Source organism: Bactrocera tryoni, chromosome 3, assembly GCF_016617805.1.
Source record: "Bactrocera tryoni isolate S06 chromosome 3, CSIRO_BtryS06_freeze2, whole genome shotgun sequence".
In the NCBI taxonomy this organism is placed as follows: domain Eukaryota; kingdom Metazoa; phylum Arthropoda; class Insecta; order Diptera; family Tephritidae; genus Bactrocera; species Bactrocera tryoni.
In genome coordinates, this window is record NC_052501.1 from 41964299 (window position 1) to 41975947 (window position 11649).

At 38.3% G+C, this 11649-nt stretch overlaps 2 protein-coding genes across 2 annotated transcripts; one reads left to right on the forward strand and one right to left on the reverse strand.

Annotated features, from left to right (window-relative positions):
* Positions 1-327: 327 nt before the first annotated feature.
* On the reverse strand, positions 328-1586 carry LOC120770602. The gene is made up of 3 exons (XM_040098206.1): positions 1220-1586; positions 393-1165; positions 328-333 (listed from the first exon to the last, which is right to left on the reverse strand). The coding sequence occupies exons 1-3, from the start codon at positions 1584-1586 to the stop codon at positions 328-330; spliced, it is 1146 nt and encodes a 381-aa protein (XP_039954140.1).
* Positions 1587-5271: 3685 nt separating this feature from the next.
* Positions 5272-6300, forward strand: LOC120772318 (MORN repeat-containing protein 5-like). The gene has a single exon (XM_040100836.1). The coding sequence runs from the start codon at positions 5354-5356 to the stop codon at positions 6254-6256; it is 903 nt and encodes a 300-aa protein (XP_039956770.1). The 5' UTR covers positions 5272-5353; the 3' UTR covers positions 6257-6300.
* Positions 6301-11649: the final 5349 nt, after the last annotated feature.

Below are 11649 nucleotides of genomic sequence, written 5' to 3' on the forward strand. Positions count from 1 at the left end.
TGTTAATAAAAAAGTTGTACATCTTTCCATTACTTACAACTTTGTAATGAATCTAAGAGACTCGTAGTTTTGCCGGAAATTGAGAAAACCCGTTTTAAGCTTTAAATATTCAGCCACGACGCTCCACTTCCACTTCCCGACCTCAGATTGCAAGTAATTTGTTTCTCCTATAATTTGTGTTATTTAATCTTTCTTTCTGTAGCCTTTCCCTAATTCCAAATACATGTACAGAATGACTTAAGCCCTAACCTTGATATAGTATGTATGTATAAACCTAACAGATAATAAGATAACTTAGTCCATTTATAAAAAAACATGCATATATAGTTATGTCTTTTTCAAGAATACTTCAACTTTATAAAATTAAATATTAACAAACATGTTATCATTACAGAATTCCAATTCAACATATTTGACGCATTTATGGCTTCATATTCTGTAAAATTCTCTACTTTCGCTATTGCAACTTTCGGCTTAGGAGTCCCTGTATGTCGTGTGTGTGTAGGTGGCAGCGGGAAGCAATATACTCGTTCCACCTCCAGTACCTCCACTTGGTTTAACTGCTCTAGTACGGTAAGCGGTACACAAATGGTGGGGTTCTCGGCAGAGCTCTGTTTCTCGTACGGTACACCAACTTTCGTTATGTTGAGCGAAATCTGCGGTAACAGCGCATTTGGTAGGTTTAAACCATTCAACGACTCTGTCATTTCATCTGATTTGGCAGCTGAAAGCCTATTACTTATAGTAGGTGTAGAGTTCTGATTGCTGTTCTTTTCCACCGAAACAATGAAATCTGTTGGCCACACTTTGCTAACATCGAATGGCAAATTTTCCGTTTCCGTTTCCACATCGGCGGCGCTCTCATTTTCAATGCCGACATCCTGCGTGGTATCTTCGCTTTGTTCGTGTAATGTAGGTTTTTTGGGTTTGTGTGTGTATGCTGCAATTCCACCAAACGAATCATTTATCTGTTTCGCCATTTCCAGTAGACGCGGATCGGATATATTGACGTTGATGAATTCTGTCGGCACTGTGGTGGTGTGAGGTGCGCGGGTTCCCGCAACCCGTCTACTTCCATTTTTCAGAAACAATATTACATCATCAGCGTCTGGTTGCGCGTTCACGATCGGATGTTGAACACCCAGTTCCTCTATTGCGTTAGGTGCTGTAAAATTATATAATTGTAGTTTGGAAGCAATTGGTGTTGTGTGCCACTTACGTTGTCCTTTACGGTTGTGAGCTGCTTTCGCAGGAGTAGTGACGCGTCTGGTGGGCGCTGGCGTTTCGTTAGGTCCCAATGGCCGTTCTGGCTTCCAAGTACCATAAACAATCGACTCCAGCAGTGGTCCGCCGATGTTTTGCTCTTGTGACGCCGCATCCATACGTTCTTGCAGGACGGCAAGTGGCGGTGGCGCCAGCGGTGTTGGCGGTGGCATTGTAATGCGGTGAGTTGGTGCGTTCGCAGCACCAACTATTGGTTTCCAGCCGCCGAAGGGACTACTAGGCGCCGGCGTCGCAAAGGGTAGAAGCATTGGTTTGAATGGTGGCGCCTGTGGCCGGAAGCCTTTTGGCAAAGCTATAGCCATGTGCTCCGTGTCGGCGTCCGTGGAACTACTGTGCGCGCTCCTCGGTGGGTAATCCGCTGTGTTCGCTGCCCGTGCCTCGCCACAGTATGTGACGAACAAGAGGATGTGCAATAAATAGCAATTTTTGTTTTTTAAAACTTCACACATATTATGTATTTTGTAAGCGTATGTGAGGAGGACATATGTAAATGTTAAATGGTATGAGTTTAAGACGTATATTCCACAAAAACAAACATGTATTTGTGTCTGCTTCTGTTTTCTGTTTATTGTTCACTGTGCCACTTTTTCTATTCAAATAACCTTATGACCGTTAGATTTTCTATTAGATCGCGCAATGCTTTTGTTTGGCGCGCCGCCTTTGTGTACGCTTTTTTATCTTGTTTCGTGTTGTTGTTCTCTTCTAACGGCTGTCAACGTACGGGCATGCGCGCTTCATGCTTTGTTGTAACACTTTGGACGAAGAAGCGTCATAATTGACCATCAGTGATCATAAATAACAAATCGCTATGTTTCGCACAATCTACCTGCAACAACAAAACCGATGTGTATGTGTAATTATTACATGTATACAGGTGTTTATGTTGTATATTCTCCGCCCGATTCTTTGGAGTTCTCCGCGTATGTTGTGTGGACCGTGCCGTTTCGCTTAAGCCGAACAACTGAGGCGCGTCCATAATTTGGCCCAGCATCGATGCCGGCGGTGCTCTATGATGGCAGCCTCGTATGTTTGTTGTGCTTCTAAGTCGCGTTATTGAATTCTTGAGCGCATAAATGCTTTTGTTATAACAATGTTTCACTACACATTGAATTGTTTAGCAGCACGAAGAGGTTTCGCGATGTTTTTTTCACTTTTCACAATTTCTAATTCATAATTTCTTTTATATTGGGTGTATACGTTGGACAAAGGCGAATGATTTGTGTGAATATGTTGTGAGAAAAAAGTACCCGGAAATTGCAAATAAAACGCAAAATATTTAATTATTCATCAATATTTATTTTGTCGCCTTCAAAGTGATCCCCACCAGATGTAATACACTTATGCCAACGATTTTTCCAGTCCTCGAAACTCTTTTCAAAAGCAACCTTTTGGGATGGCCTTCAGCTGCTTCAGCGAATCTTATCTCTTCGATCGATGAATACGAGTATGGAACTCCGATGATTGTTGACTTGTTTGCCTGTCAAACTAATAAACCTTTGTCTTATCGCCAGTTATAATGCTATCCATGAATGTGGTATCGGAATTCGCACGATCAAGCATGTCCAAGATCGCGTTTCATACCCAAAATATCCACCAAAATCATTCGAAAGGATTCGCGAGAGATGTTGAACTCTCTTGCCATCTCTCTAACACTTGCCTGACAATTTTCAAGCACCATATTCTTTACTGTTTTAATATTTTCATCGGTTGAAGAGATTGAAGGTCGTCCAGAACGAGGTATGTCTTCACCGGTTTCTACAACGTCGTTGAAGGCTTGTGTTTTTGATAATACTGAAGAAGCGTAGGCCTTTTCCAACATTCGCAACGATTTTGCACACGAAATCTCGTTAGAAATACAAAATTTGAGACAAATTCTTTGTTCGATATTCCATTGTAAAAATAGCAACGCACTACTGAGGTGTACCGACTTAAGCAGCTGCTGGAAACAAATTGGTTGACAGATCGCGCCCATATTTGGCGTATTAATTAAGAACAGTTCTTCCAACTTAGCGAAATACATTTTTTTGAAATATTTAATTACAACTTCCGGGTCCTTTTTTGTCACAATGTATTTCTATGAGCATATCATTGAAGCACATGAGCTGGACGTGGTTGAATTCGTCATAGCTATAGCTCAAGTGGCCTTTGTGACATACATACATATGTATAATACATTAAAGGTAAAAATGTGATTAAGAACTTAAGTGTGAAATTTTTGTTTTATTTGTTAGAGAAAAGCGGTCAAGTTGTTCGATTGGTGTTTATTTATAATGTCATCAGGCAAAAGAATAAGTAGGTATACTTCAAATGCTTGTCACCTCACCAGCTCTCTTTATATCATTTTCATGATTGAAGCACATTATTCCAGCCATATATAATATAATTGTACAGAAACGCCAAATTCGTATTATTATTTCTCTACACTCTCGATTTGATTTCTTTCTTTCCCCTCTCAGATCTCTATTCCTTTCTAGTCAACAACTGTATTCTTGAAGAAAAACATTGACAACAGTATTATTCAAACCACTGCTCAACTGAATCAAGTCAATTGTTATACCATATTCTATTGTAAATCGTGTTCAAGTAAGAGCGTTCTCTATCGACCGGAAAAAATGGTGGTCAGAAGTGACAATTGATTGGCTAACGTCTTGCAATTTGTGGTCGATCAAAGTCATGGTGAAAGAATTAAGTGGTGTATTTCTTCTCCAAAGGGACAGCATTACCAAAAGGGTCAACTTCACCAAGCAGTTCAAGGTTATTCTTAGGAGCAAGGCTGAATAGAATGATTCCACTATCAAGCTACTGCTTAGGGATATTACAATCAAGTGGTACACCGACGGCTCGAAAAAGTTGGATGGAATTGAGGCAGGAGTTGCAGGACCACGCACCAAACTCTTCATACCTATGGAAAGTTTTTCGAGCATTTTTTCAGGCAGAAGTCTTTGCCATAAGTCGGTGCGTAGAGATAAACCTCCAACGCAACTATCGCTTATCTATACTACAATATACGACAGAGAGCCTGAAACTCCAGAACATCTGCTAATTGACTGCATAGCAGTCTGCAGACGCAGGATAAAGGCCCTGGGATCTATGTTACCAAGTAGGGATCACATCGCCTCACTAGCGCTTAGCAGTATATTGGACTTTATCAAAATATGTTGGGTTTGGTGAGTCTTTGGGATTTAAGAAAGATATGTTGAACATATAGTGTTCTTAAATAATTGATGCTTTTCATGCGATATTTAGTAACCGAACTCTTTTATGGTAGTTCAGCTCGTAGAATAAACTTTTGGAACAAGTTCTTTCTCGATTTCCTTCACATTCTTTAAATAACTTAATCGGCTACCCATCAGCAAACTTCACGAATTCCAACATCGTGTTGAAATAGCAATTTAATGGCTTGGATCTGGACTTTGGAGAAGATTTCCCTTCATATATCACACAAGGATCGAGAGTTACCATTTCTACTTGATCAAACTTACAGGAAGAGGTACCGTTCATAAATCTTCTCTTAAAAGCTATTTATATACTGACCCGCCTGAATGACTACTGGATCATATTTAAAAAAGGGCGTCCTGATGAGTAGATCCTCTATTTCGAATCTGGAAATACATACTTATATAGTAAAATTAAAACGTTCATCGCAAATACAAGTATATAGCTGATTTTTTGGGAAGGCATTAAAAGATTTATGTGTATCGAACGTTAAGCAAGCTCGCACATTTCGATAATTTAAAGAGCTACAATTTTTTCGAGATGTCTTCCAATATTTATGCCAAATAAATTATGAGGTGACGAAAGTCGGAGGTCGTAATTTCGTAATTGAGTCCATATGAATACTAACATATAGTAATCTTCAAGACCGATGGCATAACAACTAAATTTAAACTTTTATTTCTAACAATGTCACATGAATGTCTCCACATGAAAGCATACAATTTGCTATAATTTATTCAATCAACATTTTTGTAGAATTGTCAAAAGAAATCAAAATCTTATAAATTAAGAAGAAAACAATTCTGACTTATACTTTTTTATATTTTTGGGTTTTCTATATTTTGCTTCGGAAATGCAAAAGGGTCTTACATTCATTACGGGCAGTCAATTTCATGGTAGTTACAACAATGCGATACATTGTATGGAGGGATATGGAAAGTATATGTATCCAGATGGCAGCCAATATAGAGGAAACTTTAAGAAAGGGAAATTTCACGGCATCGGCGAGATTACTTTGACGAAGCCATTCAATTTTAAATTTGTTGGCGAATTTGAAGCTGGAAAATTGATAGAGTTGCACGAAATGACATATCACGATGGACTGCACTTAAATGCCAAATTTAATGGGAAAAAATTAAATTTCGACGAATGGAAATACTGCACAGAGGAAGATCGACGCACTTCTTGGGAAATTATCAATGGTTTGGGACCCAGCGGACAGCACACGATCATGACTAATCTCGAACCGGGGACATATGATGTCGGTGGTGGTATATACAAAGAGAACACCGGTTGGGTAGTACGAATTCCGCCACCATTCTTCTCGGTGAAATTTTTATCATGTAATAAAGAAAGAGAATGGATACAAAGGAATTGTCGTAAAGGCCCCTGGGACAGAGATGTTAATTATCCACCGGTGGAACCCATACCAGAAATTGGCAAACAAATAATCAATGCCAATATCAAAGAACTGCATATACTACATAGTTGTGCTTGTGACTCAAGGTATGAACATAAAACTCGTGCCGAGAAAATGTCGGATTGCGATGAAAGTGCACCCACAGACTTTCCGACATCGAAGTCCAGTAGTCTATCGAGTTTTTGTGATGAATTGATAAAGGTCGATCTACGCGAAATGTGCTACAATGAGGAACGAACACTGAAATATGCTTCACCTGATAGAAGGTCGAAAATATATTTTTCATTGCCCAATGAATTTTTCTCCTCTCCACCTAATGATTTTACAAATGCTTAAATAAATACTTTGTTCACATTTTAAAGATTATCAAATTCCATGCAAGCTGCATTTCTCTAAAGATTTCTCTTGACTAAATATATTTGTGTGCACGTTTTCCTTTATAAATTTTCGAAGAGTAGTAAATATTAGCAAGTATATTATTTGTACATACTATACATATACAAGTATGTGTGGCTCATGTCAATTGTATATATTTTTTGTATCGATAACTTATACGCACCACAATAAAAACCATTATTTAAAGGAGTTCTCCATTTCATATAAAATTTGTTTAAATTTATTTATGAATACTTTTAATGAAATTATATACCAATCTATTACATACCTACTAGGGCGGTACGATAAATACTAATACTCACCGCAAATATCGCAAGAGAGTTTTAGTACTTTGGCATAAGGCTACTGCAAACAATTCGGATAGAATTGTTATCATAAGTTTTGGGAAAATGGAAAAAGATTAATATCGTGGCGGTTCGATTCTTAATTTTACAAAGGAAATCGATCAGGGAAATCGAAGTGTGCAACAATGCTATATACAATGTCTCTTCACCTTCGATGATGATCGCAGAAAGTTGGTTTCAACATGGTTTTATGTGTGACGTCTATGTGCCCCGAAAACTCGAAGTACGGAATTTACCGAAACAAAACTCTAAACTATTTTATTGACACTTTGTTGAGTGAAGGTGCTTGACGTCAAAAGACCGCATGGATCATACGCTGCACAAAATAATGGTGCCACGCTTTCATAGTTCGGTCAATAAGCGTAACCGTTAGAACACTTCACAGCAGTTTTCATGGTCATCAACGGAACCTGCATCCACTGTTACACACCGGAGACATAAAGTTAGTCGAAAAAGTGGACTTCCTTCGGCAAACGTGCTCCGATGAAAGTCAAGACTGTCTTTGGCCGAAAATGTGGTGGTCAACTACCTAGACAAAAGCAAAATAGTCGTAGAGCTTAACTATTCCGAATTTTTGGGCAGATTCGACGTCAAATTGCAGAAAAAGGTGTCCCTTTTGCAGTTATTTTTGTTGTTGTAACCGTTATCTTGTCCCAGTTAGGGTGGTAAGGTTCAGATAAGCTGTCATTGAGGTCACGCCCAGAAAACGTACTATTTCGACAAGGTCGAACTATTGGGAGAGGGGGCTTTGTCCAGAATTTTCGTTTTTCGTTTGTAGGCTAAGTACTTATCGGATCGCTCTCGTATGTCTTATATTGGGCAGAGTATGCGAATGCGATTTGTGCGATTTACCTGAATATTATGCAACGTACAGTTACATTAGTAGAGTGCGCGAACAAACATATGGTATATAATGTCGGCCTTAGCATCGAGTTAGCTTCTTGTTTACTTTTTGCCACATACATATCTTTTGTGTTTCTATGCTTTGAAAGTAGTATTGGTATTGTAGATATGCAAGCAATGATGAGTATTGTCATAAAGCTGCGGCTTGACGCTTGGCAGCTGTTGGCTTTGAATATTCATTTTACTCGTAAAAACTGAACTAGTTTATGTTAGCAAATATTTCTAAAGAATTATGATAAGGATGTATGTACATATATGTATATGTATATATCAATTGATTCAGGATTCCTGTAAAATAAGATGTGTGATGACTTTAATTAAAAATTGCACTATAATTTTGAACCTCACACTTGTATTCTAAATGGATTCAAATGTCATAACATTAACATATGTTATATTACATATTGCTAGAACCTGGAAATAAAACCATGCGAATTCCAAAAATTACTCTTGACTCTTTGATCAGTTTTTAAAAAACGTTTGTATTCTTTTTCATAAAAACTCTTGAATGATTAGATATATGCATTACTTTCAGATGGCAATGATAATTAACCCAATCAATTTCAGTTTACGGTCAACCAATAAAATTTCTGGCGTCATTGCTTCCTACATCATTCCTTAAAGCAGATTACCGTTTCCGATGGTGTGGTTATTACGAAATTTAGCAAACCCGTACTTGATAGTTGAATTTGTTAAGGCACATATATCGTAAAGCTTACTTAGCATTAAAGGCGTTTTTTCTAAAGGAAATAATGTTTTATCAAAACAGGAATTTCGTTCCCTTTTTGTAAATAAAAGAAGTAGAGTTAGCGCCGCTTTGAAACCAATAACGTCAGCATGATTGGAAAACACGAACTTTCGGGATTCTAGTTACGGTAAGTAAGCCGTAGTTAAACCTTAGTTGGAAAATATAACATAAATGGCTTAAGGCCAACATTTGAAAAGTTGAAATTCATTATATTTGAGACAGGGGAAGGGATGCACTGATTATGTTTACCATTGTCATTATTCTAAAGTATACTAGAGAATATGTTTCTAGGCAGTCAGATAGCTAAGTTCAATAGCATAAAGAAAATTATCATATTGTCATGGAAGGTATCTGAAATCATTATGGTACAAAAACCCGGGAAAAGCGCACAGGAAGCATCATCATATCGTCCAATCTCACTGTTGCCTATTTTGTCCAAATTACTTGAAGTTATAATTATAAAAAGACTTCAGAACATAATTGAAGAAAAGGACCTTATACCAATTCATCAGTTTGGATTTAGATCGCAACATTCTACAATCGATCAAGTTCATCGAATAACAGATATAATTGAGGATGCGATGGAAAAAAGCAAATTTGCACAGCTGTTTTTCTTGATGTATCTCAGGCGTTTGACAGAGTATGGCACCAGGGCTTACTTCATAAACTAAGACTTCTCTTCCCACAGCATCTTACTGAGCTACTTGCGTCTTACCTTAGCAAACGCTACTGCAGAATCAAGCAGGGACACTCATATACTACGTTACAGCCAATAAAAACAGGAGTACCCCAAGGAAGCGTCCTGGGACCACTCTTATACATTTTGTTTACTAGCGACATGCCTACGCTGCCAAACAGCACAATCGCCACATTTGCAGATGATACCTGCATCATTACTACTGGTAAAAATGTAGTAGAGTCGTCGAACAGAATGCAGTCTTCAATCAACCTAATTGTAGAATGGACACAAAAATGGAATATTACTCTCAACGAGTTGAAGTCAATACATATAAACTTCACTAACAAAACTGATACGTATATCCCCTTATATATTGGGAATGAAGTAATTCCGTATTCCACCTCGGCGAAATATCTTGGTTTGACGCTGGATGCAAAGTTAAAGTAGAAGGAACATATACAAAGAAAAGTTGCAGAACTAAAACTAAAATACAACAAAATAAATTGGTTAATCGGCAAGAAATCACCTCTAACAACCTCAAATAAAATTTTAGTCTACAATCAAACGTTAAAGCCCATTTGGACATACGGAATTCAGCTATGGGGATGCGCTGCACCGTTATACATCGAAATGGTGCAAAGATTCCAAAATAAAGTCCTGCGAAAAATTGTAAATGCCCCGTGATACATACGGAACTCAGATCTACATCGTGATCTTCACATAAAAATGGTTCGGGAAGTCATTCGCAAAACGGCATCGAAACATGCCGCAAGGTTGCAAAACCACGTAAACGCTGAAGCCCGACAACTAGGAAAGGCTAGAAATAGCAGGCGCAGATTGAAAAGAACAAAGTTCCTTGACCTTCTAAGCAAATAACAAATATTATAATATTTAGTTTTAATACAAAGTTTATTTTTGAAAAAGGTTCTTAATAGAGCTTTTATTGTTTTACCGTATATGTTATGAAAAATATTGCTTGTTAGTACATTTGTCACTAGTTGCAATTCGAATTAAATGTAAAACCATATCTTGTTACGTTTCAATAAAACACAAAAAAAAAAACACAAAAAATATGTCGTTTATGGTGCTAGGATAATGCCTGGACTAATTTCACTGATTAAAAAGTAATAGTTCGATTTTGAACATTTTTAGACAGGAGGTGCCCCTCGATGGCACTATTTAACAACGTTCTATCTTCGGTTCTAAGGCTATATATTTTATAGTAAAAGCATACGACGAATGTTAATATTAGTGAGAAGTAGGCGAAGTCGGAATCCGATTTCTCCTATTTTGAAACTGTAATAACGGGTGATTCTTTAGAGGTACTTTCTTCAATAGCCTTTTTTTGACAGATCACGCGTGAGTCGTGTCGAGCTGTCATGTTCCTTTTGTACAGTATTATGTGGCATTTCATCATGGAAAAACTTGACAGACGCCTGAACAACGTTTATAAATCGTTCAACTTTATTACGGAAATTCACGTTCTGTAAAGAATGTGTTTTGCGCGCTTCGCTCAGCTTATGGTTAACATAATCGGCCTACTGAGCATACTATTCGCAACATCTTTCCCATCTTGAGATCCAGCATTCATTATTGGATAGTATTCGACCGAATAGATCATGCCCAGCACGAAGTGAAGAAAATACATGTAGCAGCCGTAACTTACAGTGTACACGAAGACCGTGAAGAGTCGATTCGACGCCGTTCGCAGCTACTCTATCCATTTCTGGCTCAATGGGTATGTTAACAAGCAAAATTGCCGCATTTGGGACGAAGAGCAATATGAAGAGATTCAAGATCTGACATTTTCTCCGGTTTAGTGTGGTTTCTTTAAAAATGATGCCGGTGAGAACATGACCGCAAATGACGACCGTTATTGCGCCAAGATAACCGACTATTTGGTGCCTGAAATTGAAACTCGTGACCTCGGCGGCATTTGGTTTCAACAAGACGGTGCCACTTCATACACATCGCATCACTTAATGGTTTTATTGAGAAAACCCCTCTGTAATAAGATATTTTCAAGTTTTTGGGCCGGTCGATTGGCTACCAAGATCGCTCCGTTAGACTTTTTCTTGAGGGAATATGTAAAGTCTAAAGTTTATGGGGACAATTCTTTTTCAATGCAATCCTTAGAACAAAATATCATGGGTGTCATTGGCAGGTTACCAGTCGAAATGCTCGAACGAGTCATAGAAATGGACTCAATGGATGGGCCATCTGCCAGATTGCCTAAATCGTAATGTTATAATCGAACACAACACATGCGGAATGGTATAGATACCGATAGTTGAAGAGCAGAAGGTTTCATTACCGGAGCATATTCTTGTAGAACAGAGCATACTGAAATTATGGAGGGAACACTTCTCCAGCCTGCCGATTCTCCAATCGGTGACGATGGAGTAGACGTTCCGTTGACCGATCATGAATAAGGTCGAATAGCAATTACACGTCTGTAGAACAACAAAGCGATGGGAGCCAAGTGATTGCCGGCCGAACTATTCAAATACGGCGGCGAAGAACTGATAAGGAACATGTATCAGCTTTTTTGTAGAATATGGTCGAACCAAAGCATACCCCACGATTGGATTTTGAGTGTGCTCTGTCCAATCCACAAAATGGGAGACCCCACAATCTGTGCCAACTACTGTGTGACAAG